Genomic DNA, 20,810 nt, shown 5'->3' on the forward strand with positions numbered 1-20,810 from the left:
CACCCTCTCCCCAAAATCCCCACGGATTCCCGTAGGTCCTGGGACACCTGGCTCACCGCTCTCACCTTTCCGACCCTGTAGAAAAAAAATCACTTCCATTAACAAGGTGATTTATCTGTGTGTGGAGAGGGGAGGATAGTCAAGAGGGAAGTGGGACGGGGAGAAGACAAGAATGGGAGGAAGGTGAGAGAAGGTGAGGAGGGAGAGAGAGTTGAGGAGAATGAGAAGAGGTGAAGGAAGGGGGAAGTAGAAGGAGAATTAGGAGGAGAGGGAGAAAAAGGGGAGCCAGGATGAAGGGGAGAAGAGGAGGAAGGAAAAGGAGAGGGTAAGAGGTGGAGTGAAAAGTAAAGGACGACTGAGGGTAATGGGTGAAGTGTAATGGGAAGAAAGGGAGGGGGGGGAAGAGGAGAAAGGGGGACAGAAGACAAGGAAGAGGGTGTGGAAAGGGTGGCAATAAAGCAGGAGAAAGGCCAGAGAATAAGGGAAAGGAAAAGAGTAAGAGATGTAGAAGGAAAAGCTGATGGAGGAGAAAGATGAGGGTGAGAGGAGAGTGAAAGAAGCAGGGAAAAGGTGTAGGATGGGAAAGAGAGATGATTAGGAAGACAGAGCTGGAGATGGAAGGAGGGAGGGGGAGTGAAAGGAAGTTGGTGGACGGCAGAGATGGATGTGGGGAAGGGGAGAGGAGGTAAAGAAGTTGAGATGGAGAGGTGGAGTGAGGAGAATTGAAATGGAGGGGGAAGGGTAGGAAAGAAGAAAGAAAGATGGGGAAAGGAGCGTGATACAGAGGATAAGAGGTGGGGAAGAGGAGGGGGAAAAGAATGAGGAATGAATGAGGGATGAAATTTCAAGGCACTTGGAAAGACAATTTTCAACAACTTCAAAAATTGTTTTAAAGAGAATATTTTCCTTTAATCTCAATAAATGAGTTACAATTACACTTAAATAAGGACAGACATGTTATCATTGTGAGGATTCATACATTTTGTCAAATCTCTCAAATTTCTTATGGGATAGCAATTAAGGAAACAGGCATTTTCAAAAATAATAAACCATAAAAATAAAAGATGATAAACCACTGGAAAAGCAATAAGCTGTGAGCTCTTTGGGACAAGGAGCTCTGATAGGAGGGATTAATGGAAAAGAAGCCATCACCATAGGAACAGGCGCCATTTTCCTGGCAAGGAGCGCCCCCTGTCGGTACACCACGGCAATGCAGCTTCCTGGGGAGGAGCGCCCCCTGTCTGTACACCACCGCAATGCCGATACCTGGGGAGGAGCGCCCCCTGTCTGTACACCACGGCAATGCCCCTTCCTGGGGAGGAGCGTCCCCCTGTCTGTACACCATGGCAATGCAGCTTCCTAGGGAGGAGCGCCCCCTGTCTGTACACCACGGCAATGCAGCTTCCTAGGGAGGAGCGCCCCCTGTCTACACCACGGCAATGCAGCTTCCTGGGGAGGAGCGCCCCCTGTCTGTACACCACGGCAATGCAGCTTCCTAGGGAGGAGCGCTCCCTGTCTACACCACGGCAATGCAGCTTCCTGGGGAGGAGCACCCCCTGTCTGTACACCACGGCAATGCAGCTTCTTAGGGAGGAGCGCCCCCTGTCTGTACACCACGGCAATGCAGCTTCCTGGGGAGGAGCGCCCCCTGTCCGTACACCACGGCAATGCAGCTTCCTGGGGAGGAGCTCCCCCTGTCTTTACACCACTGCAATGCAGCTTCCTGGGGAGGAGCGCCCCCTGTCTGTACACCACTGCAATGCAGCTTCCTAGGGAGGAGCGCGCCCTGTCTGTACACCACTGCAATGCAGCTTCCTAGGGAGGAGCGCCCCCTGTCTGTACACCACTGCAATGCAGCTTCCTAGGGAGGAGCGCCCCCCCCCTCCCGTCTGTACACCACGGCAATGCCCCTTCCTGGGGAGGAGCTCCCCCTGTCTTTACACCACTGCAATGCAGCTTCCTGGGGAGGAGCGCCCGCTGTCTGTACACCACGGCAATGCAGCTTCCTGGGGAGGAGCTCCCCCTGTCTTTACACCACGGCAATGCAGCTTCCTGGGGAGCAGCGTCCCCTGTCTGTACATCATGGCAATGCAGCTTCCTGGCACTGCCCTGTTGGAGCGGAAGTACTGAAGGAGTGCTGTACAGGGGGGCAGTACTGAAGGAGTGCTGTACTGTTGGAGATGCTGGTTTTCCAATGAGACGTTAAACATGAGGATGTAAAAGATCCCACAGGCACTATTTCAAAGTAAAGCAGGAGCATACTCCCTGATGTCCTGAGCAATATTTACCTTCAACATCACGAATAATTGGTCATTTATCACATGGCTGTTTGTGGGAGCTTACTGTGCGCAGATTGGCTGCCACGTTTCCTACATTACAATAGCGACGACACTCAAAAATAATTCATTGGCAGTGCAGGGATTTGGTTTTTGTCCTGAATATAAATGCAAATTTATGCATTTGAGAAGATTGCTCCTTACCTGGAAACCTCTGCGACCCTGAATTCCACGTTCCCCAACTGGTCCCATTTCCCCCTGCACAAATCAGGAAAGAAAAGAAACATAAATCTGACAGCAGCATTGGTAGGCAAAGAACAGAGGATACAGAAATAAGGGCGGCACAGTGGCGCAGTGGTTAGCACCGCAGCCTCACAGCTCCAGGGACCCGGGTTCGTATTCGGGTACTGCCTGTGTGGAGTTTGCAAGTTCTCCCTGTGTCTGCGTGGGTTTTCTCCGGGTGCTCCGGTTTCCTCCCACAAGCCAAAAGACTTGCAGGTTGATAGGTAAATTGGCCATTATAAATTGTCACTAGTATAGGTAGGTGGTAGGGAAATATAGGGACAGGTGGGGATGTGTGGTAGGAACATGGGATTAGTGTAGGATTAGTATAAATGGGTGGTTGATGTTCGGCACAGACTCGGTGGGCCGAAGGGCCTGTTTCAGTGCTGTAACTCTAATCTAATCTAAATACAGGTACATACACAGGTAAACACTCAGATACACACACACGTATATGCACATGACCACTCACAGTTACCAGCTGAGAAACGCTGACAGGTAGATAGACTCGAAAGCTGTCCGCTGTGGCTCAGTTGGTTCCCACTTTCACCTCAGTCACAAAATTCTGCGTTCACGTCCAACTCCAGGGCATAGCACAACAATCTAGGCCAACACTCTTAAGCAGTACTGAGGGAGTGCTGCACTGTCGGAGGGTCAGTACTGAGGGAGTGCTGCACTGTCGGAGGTGCTGTCTTTCTGATGAGACGTTAAACTAAAGCCCCATCTGCTCTCTCAGATAGATGTGAAAGATCCTGTGGCTTGATTTTGAATAAGGGTGCCCTGACAAATATTTATCCTTCAATCAACATCACAAAAACACGGCGTTATCATATTGCCGTTTGTGGGAGCTTGCCGTGCGCAAATTGGCTTCTATGTTTCCTACATAACAACAGTGACTACACTTCAAACGTACTTCATTGGCTGTAAAACGCTTTGGGATGACAGGTGAAAGGCTCTATATAAAGGCAAGTCTTTTTATTTTCAGGTAAACTCACATGTACATGCACAGGTATACTCAGAAACCTGTACAATCATCCTGTGGGGGAGGAGATTTGCCGTCAAATACAGAAGTCCTTTATGCTCACATGTACGCAGCTAATATACCAACAAACATACTGCCTTCTTTGAATATGTCGACTCATTGGGGCGATCACATTCAATGTCTGCCATCACTCTCGGTGCAAATGCCCAGAGCTATTGGGGAGAAATTGAGCAATGGCTCTCTGACTGGTTTTACATATCTGGCCGGCTAAAGTATCACAATTCAAATCAGAAAATACCAAAATATCACCTCCTCATGGTAAACAGTCACATTATCATCGCCAGTGTTGCTGTGCAGCATGGTAAGAATATGATACAATTTTTCATCTCATTATAAACAGAAACTGCCTGAGGACACAATATGAAGGTAAAACAAGAAACAAGTCATTAGGTGATTGTTTCCACCTTAATTCTGTTAATATCCTTGTTTGGAGGAGGGGCTTCATCTGGGAAACTCCCTCCTGTTAAGCAGTGTAACCAAACCACGGGAGCTATCGTGGAGTTGTGTCTGAGGAATCACGGATGTTCTGTAACAGAAACATAGAAAATAGGAGGAGTAGGCCATTCGGCCCTTTGAGCCTGCTCTGCCATTCATTATGATCATGGCTGACCATCCAACTCAGTAACCTGTTCCTGTATATGTGTGTGGACATCCTCCAGCGTTACAATTCTCCGAGATCGCAGCTTTCTGCCAATTCTGGCCTATTGAGCATCTCCAACTTCCATCAGTCCATCATTGACAGCCCTGCCTTCAGCTGCCAAGACCCTGAGCTCTGGAATTCCCTCCCTAAATCACTCCACCTCCCAGTCCTCCTTTAAGATACCCCTTAAAACCTACATGGAGTCGTAGAGAGATACAGCACTGAAACAGGTCCTTCGGCCCATCAAGTCTATGCCAACCAACAACCACCCATTTATACTAATCCTACATTAATCCCATATTCCCTACCACATCCCCACCTTCCCCTACCACCTACCTACACTAGGGGCAATTTACAATGGCCAATTTATCTATCAAACTGCAAGTCTTTGGCTGTGGGAGGAAACCGGAGCACCCGGCGAAAACCCACGCAGTCACAGGGAGAACTTGCAAACTCCGCACAGGCAGTACCCAGAATTGAACCCGGGTCACTGGAGCTGTGAGGCTGCGGTGCTAACCACTGCGCCACTGTGCCGCTCAATCTTTGGCCAAGATTTTGGTCACCTGACCGAATATCTCCTTATGTGGCTCGGTGTCAAATTTTGTTTGATAACACTCCTATGGAACGACTTGAGACAGCTAACGACTTGCTATACTAAAGGTGCTGTATAAATGTAACTGGTTTTTGTTCTTCAGAATCAGCCTGCCATAAAGATCAGCACTGTAGTTTGCATGAAGTCCAACTGAGTTTCTGGGATTTGCCCTAGCACTGCTCATTCTGTAAGGAACTTTCATCTGCTCCACCTCTCAAGATGGTTTCCATTCCATTCCGGCAGGATCCCAAGCACTGAATGGAGTCAGTGTCATTCACTGCTCACTGCCACCCTTGTACTCTGGCAAGAAACCAACCCCCACATTGGAACTGTTCAAGTATAGTCCCTGTATATTCCAGGGAACCACTGAGTCTTCTGTACACAAGACAAACAATGAGCCTTTGAGAGAGCGAGTGAGCGAATCAGACAGAAGGGTCAGCCTTCTAAGAGCTTGGATTAACCAAAAACCCTTCCTGCAAAGTGCAGTAAAATTTATTTGAGACGTGACTGCTGGTTTCTATGTGGAGTCCATTCACTACAATAAGCTGGGATAGCAGTCTGAGCTCATTCCCACGAAAGAGAATATGGAGAGAGAGTGAGAGAAAAATGATTATAGGAAAGATGGAAAGGGAAAATATTGCAATCTGGAATGCACTGCCTGAAAGGTTGATGAAAGCAGATTCAATGTTGACCATTAAAGGAGAATTGGATACAATATTTTTTATTCATTCTTGGGATGTGGGTGTCACTGGTTAGGGCAGCATTTATTGCTCATCCCTAATTGTCCTTGAGAAGGTGGTGGTGAGCTGCCTTCTTAAACCGCTGCAGTCCATGTGAGGTAGGTACACCCACAGTGCTGTTAGGAAGGGAGTTCCAGGATTTTGACCCAGCGACAGTGAAGGAACGGCGATATAGTTCCAAGTCAGGATGGTGTGTGACTTGGACGGGAACTTGCAGGTGGTGGTGTTCCCATGCATTTGCTGCCCTTGTCCTTCTAGTTGGTAGAGGTCGCGGATTTGGAAGGTGCTGTCTAAGGAGCCTTGGTGAGTTGCTGCAGTGCATCTTGTAGATGGTACACACTGCTGCCACTGTGCGTCGGTGGTGGAGGGAGTGAATGTTTGTGGATGGGGTGCCAATGAAGTAGGCTGCTTTGTCCTGGATGATGTCAAGCTTCTTGAGTGTTGTTGGAGCTGCACCCATCCAGGCAAGTGGAGAGTATTCCATCACACTCCTGACATGTGCCTTGTAGATGGTGGACAGGCTTTGGGGAGTCAGGTGGTGAGTTACTCACCGCAGGATTCCTAGCTTCTGACCTGCTCTTGTGGCCATGTTATTTATATGGCTACTCCAGTTCAGTTTCAGGTCAATGGTAACCCCCAGGATGTTGATAGTGGGGGATTCAGCGATTGTACTGTCAAGGGGAGATGGTTAGATTCTCTCTTTTCAGTTAGACATACAGCACTGAAACAGGCTTTTTGGCCCACCGAGTCTGTGCCGACCAACAACCACCCATTTATACTAATCCTACATTAATCCCATAGTCCCTACCACATCCCCACCATTCTCCTACCACCTATTTACCTATCAACCTGTAAGTCTTTGGCTGTGGGAGGAAACCGGAGCACCCGGCGAAAACCCACGCGGTCACAGGGACAACTTGCAAACTCCGCACAGGCAGTACCCAGAATTGATCCCGGGTCCCTGGAGCTGTGAGGCTGCGGTGCTAACCACTGCGCCACTGTGCCACCCGCCACTGTGCCGCCCACTGTGCTCTTGTTGGAGATGGTCATTGCCTGGCACTTGTATGGCGCGAATGTTACTTGCCACTTATCAGCCCAAGCCTGGATATTGTCCAGGTCTTGCTGCATTTCTACACGGACTGCTTCAGTGGCTGAGGGGTCGCGAATGGTGCTGAACATTGTGCAATCATCAGTGAACATCCCCACTTCTGACCTTATGATTGAAGGAAGGTCATTGATGTAACAGCTAACGATGGTTGGGCTTAGGACACTACCCTGAGGGACTGCTGCTGTGATGTCCTGGAGCTGAGATGATTGACCTCCAACAACCACAACCATCTTCCTTTGTGCTAGGCACGACTCCAACCAGCAGAGCGTTTTCCCCCATTTACCATTGACCTCAGTTTTGCTAGGGCTCCTTGATGCCATACTCGGTCAAATGCTGCCTTGATGTCAAGGGCAGTCACTCTCACCTCACCTCTTGTGTTCAGCTCTTTTGTCCATGCTTGAACCAAGGCTGTAATGAGGTCAGGAGCTGAGTGGCCCTGGCAAAACCCAAACTGAGCATCACTAAGCAGGTTATTGCTAAGCAAGTGCTGCTTGATGGCACTGTCGAAGACACCTTCCATCACTTTACTGAAGATAGAGAGTAGACTGATGGGTGATAATTGGCCGGGTTGGACCTGTCCTGCTTTTTGTGTACAGGACAAAGCTGGGCTATTTTCCACATTGCCGGGTAGATGCCAGTGTTGTAGCTGTACTGGAACAGCTTGGCTAGGGGTGCGGCAAGTTCTGCAGCACAGGTCTTCAGTACTATTGCCGGAAAATTGTCAGGACCCATAGCCTTTGCAGTATCCAGTGCCTTCAGTTGTTTATTGATATCGTGCAAAGTGAATCGAATTGGCTGAAGACTGGCATCTGTGATGCTGGGGACTTCAAGAGGAGGCCGAGATGGATCATCCACTCGGCACTTCTGACTGAAGATTGTTGCAAATGCTTCAGCCTTAACTTTCGCACTGATGTGCTGGGCTCCCCCATCATTGAGGATGGGGATATTTGTGGAGTCACCTCCTCTCGGTTAGTTGTTTAATTGTCCACCACCATTCACGACTGGATGTGGCAGGACTGATCTGATCTCTTTGTTATGGGATCGCTTAGCTCTGTCTATCGCATGCTGCTTACGCAGTTTGGCATGCAAATAGTCCTGTGTTGTAGCTTCACCAGGTTGACACCTCATTTTGAGGTATGCCTGGTGCTGTTCCTGGCATGCCCTCCTGCACTCTTCATTGAACCAGGGTTGGTCCCCTGGCTTGATAGTAATGTAGAGTGAGGGATAGGCCGGGCCATGAGGTTACAGATTGTGGTTGCCCAGTTTTGCATTGCTAGATCTGTTCGAAATCTATCCCATTTAGCACGGTGGTAATGCCACACAACATGATGGAGGGTATCCTCAATGTGAAGACGGGACTTTGTCTCCACAAGGACTGTGCGGTGGTCACTCTTACCAATACTGTCATGGACAGATGCATCTGCGGCAGGCAGATTGGCGAGGACGAGGTCAAGTATATTTTTGCCTCTTGTTGATTCCCTCACACCTGCCGCAGACCCAATCTAGCAGCTATGTCCTTTAGGACTTGGCCAGCTCGGTCAGTAGTGGCGCTACCGAGCCACTCTTGGTGATGGATATTGAAGTCCCCCACCCAGCGTACATTCTGCACCCTTGCCACCCTCAGTGCTTCCTCCATGGGTATTCAACATGGAGGAGTACTGATTCATCAGCTGAGAGAGGGCGATAGGTGGTAATCAGCAAGAGGTTTCCATGCCCATGTTTGATGCCATGAAACGTCATTGGGTCCGGAGTCAATGTTGAGGTTGAAATGGAAAAAATTGCAGGGAAATGGGGAATGAGCATGGCAGTGAGACTAATTGGATAAATCTTTCAAAGAGGCAACATGGCATATTAGATTGAATAGCCTCCTCCTGAGCTGTAATATTTTATGGGAGAAAAGATGGGAAGGTGAGAAGATAAAGACTGGAGAAACAGAGGATGGGGGAAAGCGGAATCAAACACGGGAGGGAATGAAGGATGAAGAGAAAAGAGGATGGGAGAGAGGTAGGGAGAGGCAGTTGAGGATAGTATGTGGGTTAGGGAGAGAGAGAAGAGAAACTGAGAGGAGGGGGAGAAGCAATGGCAGATAGTGTGAGTGGGAAAGAGGGGGTTGGATAAGCGGTGAGGAGATTGAGAAAGGGAGAATGAGGGAAAGAGATGTGGGCAAGAGAGGAGGAAGAACAAAAGAGAACGTAGGAGAGAGGACTTAAAAGGAAGAAGAGTCAGAAGAGAATGAGAAAAGGGGGAATGGAGGGAAGGAAGAGAAGGTGAACAAGTATGAGTGGGGGAAGGAGGGAGGGAGAGGCGGAGAAAGAGGGAAGAAGAGTCAATGGGATAAGAGTGAGGAGAATGGATAGAAAGGAGGAGAGATTGAAGAGAGAGAGGAGAGAGTAGGGAGAGATTGAGAGAAAGAGGGGAGAGAAAGAGGAGTAGCTTGGGGGAGGGGAGGGAGAGAGGGAGAAAGGGAGAGGGAAAGAGAGAGGGAGAAGGAGAGGGAGAATTAGGTGAGAAAGAAAGGAGGAAAGTGAGAGAAAACGGGGTAGAGAAAGAAAGAGGATGGTTTAAGGTAGGGGAAGTGCGCTGAGAGAAGAGTGAGGGAGAGGGACTCAGAGGATGAAGGGGAAGAGAGGGAGGAGAACATGAGAAAGATTAAAGAGTGGGAGAGAAGAACACAGGAGGTAGAAGAAAAGAGAAAGGGAGGGAGGGAGGAATGGGAGGAGGCCATGGAGGAGACAGATGAACGAAACGAAAGGATGGAGGAGAGATAGCAGCGATAGGGGAAAGCCAGGTGGTATGAGGGAAAGAAGAGAGAGATTGATGATTGGAGGGGAAGCGACAGAGGGAGTGAGATGGAGGGATTAGACAGGAGGAAAGGAGAGGGACGGATAAAAGAAAGGGAAGGAGTAAGTGGGAGAAGAGGGACAGGCATTCATCATCAAACACAGAAAAATATTTCAATCCCAGTCAGACTCAACGGCAAGACGGCAGACGGCAGTGACCTGATTCTACTGATCATTAGCAGATCAGTGGCCTGTCAATGCTGAATCCATGTGTATTGTGTGAAATGGCTCCAACCTTGGGGACATCTACTAATTAACATCTGTCACCTGCGGCTCAGTGGGTAACGCCCTCACCTCTGAATCAGAAGGCTGTGGGTTCACATCCCACTCAGAGACTTCAGTTCAAAATGTCAGCTGATGCTCCCTTTGCAGTATTGAGGGAGTGCTGCACTGTTGGAGGCACTGTCTTGTGGATGAGGTTTTAAACTGACTCCTTGTCTGCTCTCTCAGGTGGAGGGAGAAGTTCCCATGAAGAAGCACAGGGGAGTTATAGCTGGTGTCATGGCCAATATTTATTCCTTAATCAATATTACCAAGACAACATCTGGTTATTATCACATTTGCTGTGTGCAAATTGGCTGCCGTATTTCCTGTATTACAGCAGTGGCTACACTTCAAAAGTGTTTAATTGACTGTAAGGGGGTACGGTAGCCTAGTAATTATGTTACTGGACTAGTAATCCAGAGGCCTGGACTAACGATCTGGAGCCATGAGTTCAAATCCCATCACAGCCATCTTTTGTTCATTGACTTGTCCCATTAATATCTCTATTTGCCTTGCACCATCATCCCTTTTTAATAATTTAATCACTCCTGCCTTCCACCCTATAACAGACCTTCCCTCTTGTTCTTTCCTCACCCCCCCTACCCCCAACCCCCACCCCCCCCCCCCCCCCCCCACTTTCCCTGCCTCTGTACTTGCTTAAAACCTGTTACATCTCTCAATTTTTCCAGTTTTGATGGAAGGTCATCTTCCTGAAACGTTAACTCTGTTTCTTTCTCCACAGACGCTGCCTGAGCTGCTGAGTATTTCTAGCACTTTCTGTTAGAATTTCAGATTTCCAGCATCTGTGGCATTTTGCATTAGTTCCTCTCAAACTGTCCAGTGGGTGGGAAACCCATCACCACATCTGCCTCCAGATCCTGGAGATGTGCCAATGATATTATGACAGGATATTAAGATGGGAAGCCAAGAACACCTTGTGACTCATTATCACTGATGCACTGGGTGCATGTCCACTGTCGGCACAGACACAGCTTTATCAATTGGGGGAAAACTCAGAAATTCTGGGGTGTAAAAGGGAGCGGATAGTAAGTGTACAGAGACTCCAATGCCAACTCAGGGAGGAAAGGTCAGGAAAACAAGCCTCTGGATATCTTCAAGGGCAATTGGTCAATTATTGTGTGAGAAACACATCAATGATCATAACTGCCAGGGCACCGTGCAAATGGCAAAATGGATGGATGGTCTCTTTCAGCCCTAAGATTTTCCATTTTACTGTCACTTACATCAACTCCTCTTGGTCCACGTTCTCCCATCACTCCAGAGTCTCCCATAGGTCCCTGTGAAATGAATATCAAACAATTAGAACATTTAACACAGTGATAAATGATACAGGCAAACCCGGCAGTGAATCAGTACAGGTAGACGGTGCAGTGAATCAATAGAGGTAGACTGTGAAGTGAATCAGTACAGGTAACCCAGGCAGTGAATCAGTACAGGCAAACCCGGCAATGAATCAGTACAGGCAAACCCAGGCTGTGAAACAGTACAGGCAAACCCAGCAGTGAAACAGTACAGGCAAACCCCAGCAGTGAAACAGTACAGGCAAACCCCAGCTGTGAAACAGTACAGGCAAACCCCAGCTGTGAAACAGTACAGGCAAACCCCAGCTGTGAAACAGTACAGGCAAACCCCAGCAGTGAAACAGTACAGGCAAACCCCAGCTGTGAAACAGTACAGGCAAACCCCAGCTGTGAAACAGTACAGGCAAACCCCAGCTGTGAAACAGTACAGGCAAACCCCAGCTGTGAAACAGTACAGGCAAACCCCAGCTGTGAAACAGTACAGGCAAACCCCAGCTGTGAAACAGTACAGGCAAACCCCAGCTGTGAAACAGTACAGGCAAACCCCGGCTGTGAAGCAGTACAGGCAAACCCCGGCTGTGAAGCAGTACAGGCAAACCCCGGCTGTGAAGCAGTACAGGCAAACCCCGGCTGTGAAGCAGTACAGGCAAACCCCGGCTGTGAAGCAGTACAGGCAAACCCCGGCTGTGAAACACTACAGGCAAACCCCGGCTGTGAAACACTACAGGCAAACCCCGGCTGTGAAACACTACAGGCAAACCCCGGCTGTGAAACACTACAGGCAAACCCCGGCTGTGAAACACTACAGGCAAATCCGGCTGTGAAACACTACAGGCAAATCCGGCTGTGAAACACTACAGGCAAATCCGGCTGTGAAACACTACAGGCAAATCCGGCTGTGAAACACTACAGGCAAATCCGGCTGTGAAACACTACAGGCAAATCCGGCTGTGAAACACTACAGGCAAATCCGGCTGTGAAACACTACAGGCAAATCCGGCTGTGAAACACTACAGGCAAATCCGGCTGTGAAACACTACAGGCAAATCCGGCTGTGAAACACTACAGGCAAATCCGGCTGTGAAACACTACAGGCAAATCCGGCTGTGAAACACTACAGGCAAATCCGGCTGTGAAACACTACAGGCAAATCCGGCTGTGAAACACTACAGGTGTACCCAGAATATCTTAGTCAGTTGTGCAATGTTGTGATGTGCACTGCCAATCTTGTGTTATGGGAGGAATCACTAACAAAATCATCTGAGTTCTGAGTGCTGGAGAGCAAAGTTTAACAAGAGAACCTAGAGTTTGGAGGGACTCACCGCACTCCCGGGTGGTCCCCGGGGTCCTGGACCTCCCATTGGTCCTTGGCTTCCCTGCAAGGAAAGTAAACAGCATTACTACACAATGCAACCCCAGAGAAACACAGGATTCCATAAAAACATTCAGCCTACATCCTCCATCAGAGAGCGGGTGATGTGCTGCACACCCATCATTTCCTGATTTCACTCACAAGATTCAACTGTCAGGAGAGGATCGAGCAGGCTGGGGCTCATTTTTTAGAAATCAGAAGGCTGAGAGGTGATCTGGCAGAGATCTTTACAACGATGAAGGGGTTCAATAGGGTAGGCATAGAGAAGAAGTTTCCAGTTGCGAGAGAGACCAGAACTAGGGGCATAAATATAAAGATAGTCACTAATAAATCCAACAGGGAATTCAGGAGAAATTTCTTTATCCAAAGAGGTTGTTACAGTGATTGGCACAGAGTTTGCACAACAGAGTGCATCATAAACAAGGTATAAAAGTTGGGAATCTGGTGAGAATGGGAATTCAGTGCAGAGGGAGATGAAGCTGCTGCTTTTTACCACTAATACTTGTAGTGGTTTGAGCTTGAGGCACTAAATATTTAAAATTTATGTTGAATGTTTTAGTGCTTAGTGCAAGTTAGCGTGTAGAAAACAACCAGCTGATATAAGTAATCTAGATATGAGAGAGCAGGTTGTGTATCTGGACTGCAGTCTGTGGGTGTAGGAGGACAGTGAGTCTGTCCCGAGTGAACACACCTGCTGTGGATATCTCCATCTCCAATCTCTCCAGCTCACAGTCATTGAGAAACAATGAAAAGATGAAAGATTCTGATGAAAGGTCACTCACCTGAAACGTTAACTCTGTTTCTCTCTCCACAGATACTGCCTGCCCTGCTGAGTATTTCCAGAATTTTCTGTTTTTATTTCCTATGTTTATATTTGGGTCTAATTGGTGTTCAGTTTTCAGAGAGGGAGATCCTGTTGGATCAGATGCCTGCTACCGTAAAAGAATTTCTGGCAAACAGTCATTTCCTTCAGCCTTCATGGAACAAATGAGACATTCCATGCTGACACAAAGAACAGAAGACTCAATGATTGCCAGATTTTGAAATTGTCCAGATACCAGATGCAGTACAATGGAAAGATTAAAGACAGGCAAAGCGAGGATGAAAACACCTTTAGCACATCTGGCTATGACAGCAGAAGACAGAGATGGAACAGCAGTAATAATAGGTGAATACATCCCAGGAATGCCCAAGGAAGAGTTAATAGGAGCTTCAGGTGTGACTCAAAGATCAGATAGATCCAAGGATACAGAAGGAAGTAAGGGTGGAAATTGCAGAAGAACAGGCCATAATCTTCCAAATCTCCTTAGATACAGGGTGGTGCCAGAGGACTGGAGAATTGCACAGTGAGAGCAGCAACGACCGAGAACACAGCGAGAGCAGCAACGACCCGAGAACACAGCGAGAGCAGCAACGACCCGAGAACACAGCGAGAGCAGCAACGACCCGAGAACACAGCGAGAGCAGCAACGACCGAGAACACAGCGAGAGCAGCAACGACCGAGAACACAGCGAGAGCAGCAACGACCGAGAACACAGCGAGAGCAGCAACGATCGAGAACACAGCGAGAGCAGCAACGACCCGAGAACACAGCGAGAGCAGCAACGACCGAGAACACAGCGAGAGCAGCAACACCCGAGAACACAGCGAGAGCAGCAACGACTGAGAACACAGCGAGAGCAGCAACGACTGAGAACACAGCGAGAGCAGCAACGATCGAGAACACAGGGAGAGCACCAACGACTGAGAACACAGGGAGAGCATCAACGACTGAGAACACAGGGAGAGCATCAACGACTCGAGAACACAGGGAGAGCAGCAACGACCCGAGAACACAGCGAGAGCAGCAACGACCGAGAACACAGCGAGAGCAGCAACGACCCGAGAACACAGCGAGAGCAGCAACGACCCGAGAACACAGCGAGAGCAGCAACGACCCGAGAACACAGGGAGAGCAGCAACGACCGAGAACACAGCGAGAGCATCAACGACCCGAGAACACAGCGAGAGCATCAAAGACCCGAGAACACAGCGAGAGCAGCAACGACTGAGAACACAGGGAGAGCAGCAACGACCCGAGAACACAGCGAGAGCAGCAACGACCCGAGAACACAGGGAGAGCAGCAACGACCGAGAACACAGCGAGAGCAGCAACGACCCGAGAACACAGTGGGGATAAATCGCAAAGTAACACAAAGAACACGAGGCATGAGTAAACTGGTAAATTTTAATTTTAGTTTAATTTAAATTCATCAACTATAAAGTAAGACCAGATCAATATATTAATATAAAAACTAAAGCCGATTTAATAATATTAGCGTTCAGTTAATCAGATCTGGAGGATAAAGTTTAAAATTTTTTCCAGTAACACGAAGCTTGGAATTGTTGCGAACTGTGAGGAGGATAGTGATAAACTTCAAGAGGACATAGACAGTCTGGTGGAATGGGCGGATGCGTGGCAGATGAAATTTAAATGTAGAGAAGTGGTATGAAGAATGAGGAGAGGCAATATAAAATAAAGGATGCAATTCTAAAAGGGGATGCAGGAGCAGAGGGACCTGGGGGTATATGTGCACAAATCATTGAAGGTGGCAGGGCAGGTTGAGAAAGTGGTGAATAAGGCAAATGGGATCCTGGGCTTTATAACTAGAGGCATAAAGTACAAAAGCAAGGAAATTATAGTTCGGTCTCAACTGGAGTATTGTATCCAATTCTGGGCACAACTCTTTAGGAAGCTTGTGAAGGCATTACAGAGGATGCAGAAAAAATTTACGAAAATGGTTCCAGGGATGAGGGGCTTCAGTGACGTGAATAGATTGGAGAAGCCAAGAAGGTTGAGAGGAGATTTGATAAGAGGTGTTCAAACTCGTGAGGGGTCTGGACAGAGTAGATAGGGAGAAACTGTTCCCTTTGGCGAAAGGGTCAAGAACCAGAGGACACTGATTTAAGGTGATTGGCAAAAGAACCAAAAATGACATGAAGAGAAACATTTTTACACAGCAAGTGCCTGAGAGTGTGGTGGAGGCAGATTCAATCAATTCAAAGTTTAAATTAAACAACAATGGATCGCAACACTTAAGGGGTCTGAATTTTTCAATAAATTAAAGTCTGAGATATTTAGATAGTCGGAGTTAAGTAAAAACATTTAAGGTAACCTTCCTATAAAATAAAGTGATGTCAGCACAAGGGAAGCAGCTGATTGGTGAGTAGCCGGTGAGTCTTTATTTATTCAAGTCTTAAGTTTATTTCTGTTAAGCCAGTTAATAGTCTAACAAATAGAGACATGGCAGGGCATCTCGGTCCCGTGGAATGCACATGTGGGAACTTCTCGTGTCCTAGATAACTAAATGTTCAACTATATATCAGTGAGAGAAGTTCGAGCTCCAGGTTTTGGAGCTCGAGCAGCAGCTGCCATTACTGCTGAGAGTTTCGTGGATAGCACGTTTCTGGATGTGATGCTTAAGAGAGGGAATGGGAAAATGCCAAGCAGTCAAGGAGGACGAGGCAGGCAGTGTAGGAGTCTGCTGAGTGCATCTCGCTCTCCAACCAGTATTCAGTTCTGAATGGTGAGAGTGATGGTTTCTCAGGGGAGTACAGCCACAGCCAAGTCCATGGCACCATAGCTGGCTCCGTTGTACAGGGAGGTAGGAGGAAGAATGAGATAGCAATAGCGATAGGGGATTATATAGTTAGGGGAACTGGCAGGCGTTCCTGTGGTCATAGACGCGAATCCACGATGGTACGTTGTCTCCCTGATACCAGGGTCAAGGATCTCATTGAGTGGCTGCAGAGCACTTTGATGGGGGAAGGTGAACAGCCAGCGGTCATGGTCCATATCAGTACCAACGATATAGGTAGAAAGAGGAATAAGATCTTGCAGGCAGCTTTTAGGGAGCTAGGAAGAAAACTAGCAAGCAAGACCTCAAAGGTAGAAATCTCCAGATTATTCCCAGTGCCACATACTAGTGAATATAGAAATAGGAGGATAGAGCAGATGAATGTGTGGCTGGAGAGATGGTGAAGGAGGGAGGGCTATAGATTCTTGGGACATTGGGAATGGTTCTGGGTGGGTTGGGGGAGGGTAAACGGGTTACACCTCAAGAGGACCAATGTCCTTGTGAGGCAGTTTGCTATTGGGGAGGGTTTAAACTAACTTGGCAGGAGGATGAGAACCAAGGTGTAACATTAGGAAGGGAAAATAAAGGTGCATAAGGGATTGGGAGAGACAGATAGCACTAGAGTACGAAATAGTAAGGCATTAGGTGGGGTCAGAGTAAGAGGGAATGCAATAAAATCTAAATTAGCTTTACAGTGCATGTAGGTGAATAGGCACAGTGTTGTAAATAAGCTTGACCCACTGCAGGTAATATGATGTTGTAATGGTAATAATGGAGGCCTGGCTCAAAGAAATGCCAGGACTGGGTATTAAATATTGCTGGATACGAGGTCCTCCGGAAAGATTGGAAAGGAAGAAAGGAGGAGGGCTAACAGTATCGATTAAGAAGAATATTACAGTACTGGAGAGAGAGGATCTCCTAGAGAGGTCAAGGACAGAACCTAATTGGTTAGAGCTAAGAAATAATAGAGGTATCATTGCACTACTGAGGGTATTCTATAGGCCACCAACTAGTGGGAAAGATATAGAGGAACAAATTTGCAAGGCAATTGCACAGCGATGCAAAAGCTATAGAGTAGTTATAATGGGGAACTTCAATTATCCTGGTATAGTCTGGGATAGTAATAGTGTGTAAAGGGCAGAGAGGAGGAAGAGTTTATGAAGTGCATTCAGGAGAATTTTGGGTGCATGTTCCTGGCCAAACGAAAGAGCTATTGCTGAATCTAGTTCTGGGGAATGAGGTGGGACAAGTGTTAGTAGAGGAATCTTTAGGGGACAGTGATCATGGTATCATAAGTTTTAGATTAGCTGTGGAAAAGGACAAGAGTAAAAATAATTAATTGGGGGAAGGGCCAATTTCAGTGGGGTGAGAATGGTTCTGGCCAGGTAAACTGGAATCAAAGATTGGGAGGCAAAACTGTAACAGAACAATGGGCTGCCTTTAAGGAAGAGATGATTCAGGTACAGTTGAGGCACATTCCCATGAGGGGGAAACGTAGGGTAAATCAAGCCAGAGCTCCCTGGATGAGGAAAGAGATCGAGCGTAATATGAAGCTGAAAAAGGGTGCAAATGACAGATGCCAGGTTAATAGTACAACTGAGAACCAGGCTGAATATAGAAAGTTCAGAGGGGAAGTGAAAAAAACTAAGAGAAGTAAGGAGAGAGTATGAGAAGACACTGGCAGCTAACATAAAAGGGAATCCAAAAGTCTTCTATTGGCATATAAATAGTAAAAGGGTAGTAAAAGGAGGGGTGGAGCTGATTAGGGCCCAAGAAGGGGATTTATGCATGGAGGCAGGGGGCATGGCTGAGGTACTCAATGAGTACTTTGCATCAGTCTTTACCAAGGAAGAAGATGCTGCCAAAGTCATAGTGAAAGAGGAGGTAGTTGAGATACTGGATGGGCTAAAAATTGATAAGAAGGGTACATAAGGTTGATAAGTCACCAGGACCAGATGAGATGCATCTGAGAATACTGATGGACGTAAGGGTGGAAATTGCAGAAGCACTGGCCATAGTCTTCCAATCCTCCTTAGATACAAGGGTGGTGCCAGAGGACTGGAAAATTGCAAACATTACACCCTTGTTCAAAAAGAATGTAAGGTTAATCCCAGCAACTACAGGCAACCTTGGTGGCAGGAGAGCTTTTAGAAATGATAATCTGCGACAAAACTAACAGTCACTTGGACAAACGTGAACTAACTAAGGAAAGTCAGCACAGATTTATTAAAAGCAAATCATGTGTAACTGATTTGATTGAGTTTTTTGATGTGGTAACAGCGAGGGTTGATGAGTGTAATGCAGTTGATGTGGTGTAAATGGACTTTCCAAAAGCATAAAGGGGGCAGTAGCATCATGGATACAAAGTTGGCCGAGTGACAGGAAACAGAGAATAGTGGTGATTGGTTGTTTTCAGACTGGAGGACAGTATATAGTGGGGTTCCCCGGGGATTGTCATTAGGACCATTGCTTTTCTTGATCTATATTAATGACCTTGACTTGGGTATGCAGGGCACAATTTCAAAGTTTGCTGCTGACACAAAACTTGGAACTATTGTGAACTGAGAGGAGGATAGTGATAAATTTCAAGAGGACACAGGCTGGTGGAATGGGCAGATAAATGGCAGATGAAATTTAATGCAGAAAAGTGTGAAGTGATAAATTTTGGAAGGAAGAATGAGGAGAGGCAATATAAAATAAAGGGTACAATTCTAAAAGAGGTGTTGGAACAGAGGGATCTGCAGGTACCTGTGCACAAATCGTTGAAGGTAGCATGGCAGGTTGAGAAAGTGGGATTAGGGATCCTGGGCTTTATAAATAGAGGCATAGAGCACAAAAGCAAGGAAGCTATAGTGAATCTTTATAAAACACTAGTTCAGCCTGGAGTATTGTGTCAAATTCTGGACACCACACTTTAGGAAGGATATGAAAGCATTGGAGAGGGTGCAGAAAGGATTCATAAGAATGATTCCAAGGAGGCGGAATATAAGAACATAAGAAATAGGAGCAAGAGTAGGCCATTCAGCCCCTTGAGCCTGCTCCACCATTCAATAATGGCTGATCTCATTGTGGCCTTAACTCCACTTTTCTGCCTGCCCCCTATAACCCTGGACTCCCTTAAAAATCTGTCTAACTCAGCCTTGAATATATTCAATAACCCAGCCTCCATTTCTCTCTAGGGAAGAGAATTCAAAAGATTAATGACCCTGAGAAGAAATTCCTCCACATTTCTGTCTTAAAAGGGAGACCTCTTAACTTGAAACTGTGCGCTGTAGATTCTCCCACGGGGGGAGAGGGGGGGGAACATCCTCCCAGCATCTACCCTGTCAAGCCTCCTCAGAATCTTATATGTTTCAATAAGATCACCTCTCATTCTTCTAAACTCCAATGAATATAGGTCCAACCTGCTCAACCTTTCCTCATAAGACAATCCCTTCATCTCAGGAATCAGCCGTGAACCTTCTCTGAACTGCTCCCAGTGCAAGTATATTCTTCCTTAAGTAAGGAGACAAAAACTGTACACAGTACTCGAGGTGCAGTCTCACTAATCCCTGTACAGTTCTAGCAAGACTTCCCTACTTTTATACTCCATCCCCATTGCAATAAAGGCCAACATCCCATTTGCCTTCCCAATTACTTGTTGTACCTGCATACTAATTTTTTGTGATTCATGTACAAGGACATCTACATTCCTCTGTACCACAGCATTCTGCAGTCTCCCTCCATGTAAATAATGTCCTTCTTTTCTGTTCTTCCTGCCAATGTGGACAACTTCATATTTTTCCACATTATATTCCATCTGTCAAATTTTTGCCCACTCACTTAATCTATCTATATTTCTGTGTGGACACTTTGTGTCCTCCTTACAACTTTCTTCCCTATCCAGCTTTGTATCATCTGCAAATTTGGCTGCAATACACTCAGTTCCTTCATCCAAGTCATTAATATAGATTGTAAATAGTTGAGGCCCCAGCACTGATCCCTGTGGCACTCCACTAGTTACAGTTTGCCAATGTGAAAATGACCCATTTATCTCGACTCTGTTTCCTGTTAGTTCGCCAATCCTCTATCCACGCTAATATATTACCCCAACACATCTTGTAGAATAACCTTTTATGTGGCACCTTATCGAATGCCTTTTAGAAATCCAAATACTCTACATCTACTGGTTAGGCATTTAGAGTGTGATGCAGAAGGGTGCCAACAGCGTGGGTTCAATGCCCGTACCAGCTGTGGTAGTTCATGGAGGCCTACCTCTTGTCTTGTCCCACACTTGCAGAGTGGTCACCCTCAAGCGATAAATTACCAACAGTCTCTCTCTAATGGGGAGAGATGCCTGTGGTCCTTTGGGGCTACGGCTAGATCAACACCAACAACATTTACTGTTCCCCCTTTATCCACCCTGCTTGTTGCATCCTCAAAGAACTCTAATAAACTCGTCAAGCACGATTTCCCTTTCATAAAACCATGTTGACTCTGCCTGATTACATTATGATTTTCTAAATGTCTTGCTATTACTTCCTCAATAATGGATTCTAGCATTTTCCCAATGACAGATGTTAGGCTAACTGGCCTATAGTTTCCAGCTCTCTGTTGTCACCACCACCAGCCGCATCCCCCCCCCCTCCCCACCCTTTCTTGAATAGATGTGTTAGATTTGCAGTTTTCCAATCTGCTGGGACTTTTCCAGACTCTAGGGAATTTCGGAAGATTA

General features: G+C 47.0%; 1 protein-coding gene across 1 annotated transcript in view; it reads right to left on the reverse strand.

Moving 5' to 3' along the window:
* The window catches only part of col9a3 (collagen, type IX, alpha 3), a 98,653-nt gene that overhangs the window by 57,674 nt on the left and 20,169 nt on the right, over positions 1-20,810 (reverse strand). The window contains exons 6-9 of the mRNA XM_068048592.1: positions 12,429-12,482; positions 11,029-11,082; positions 2,481-2,534; positions 4-75 (exon numbers count right to left, since the gene is read on the reverse strand). Coding sequence (XP_067904693.1) covers positions 4-75; positions 2,481-2,534; positions 11,029-11,082; positions 12,429-12,482 — 234 coding nt within the window. The remainder of the gene's footprint in view (positions 1-3; positions 76-2,480; positions 2,535-11,028; positions 11,083-12,428; positions 12,483-20,810) is intronic.

Source organism: Heterodontus francisci, chromosome 16 (assembly GCF_036365525.1).
Source record: "Heterodontus francisci isolate sHetFra1 chromosome 16, sHetFra1.hap1, whole genome shotgun sequence".
Lineage (NCBI taxonomy): Eukaryota > Metazoa > Chordata > Chondrichthyes > Heterodontiformes > Heterodontidae > Heterodontus > Heterodontus francisci.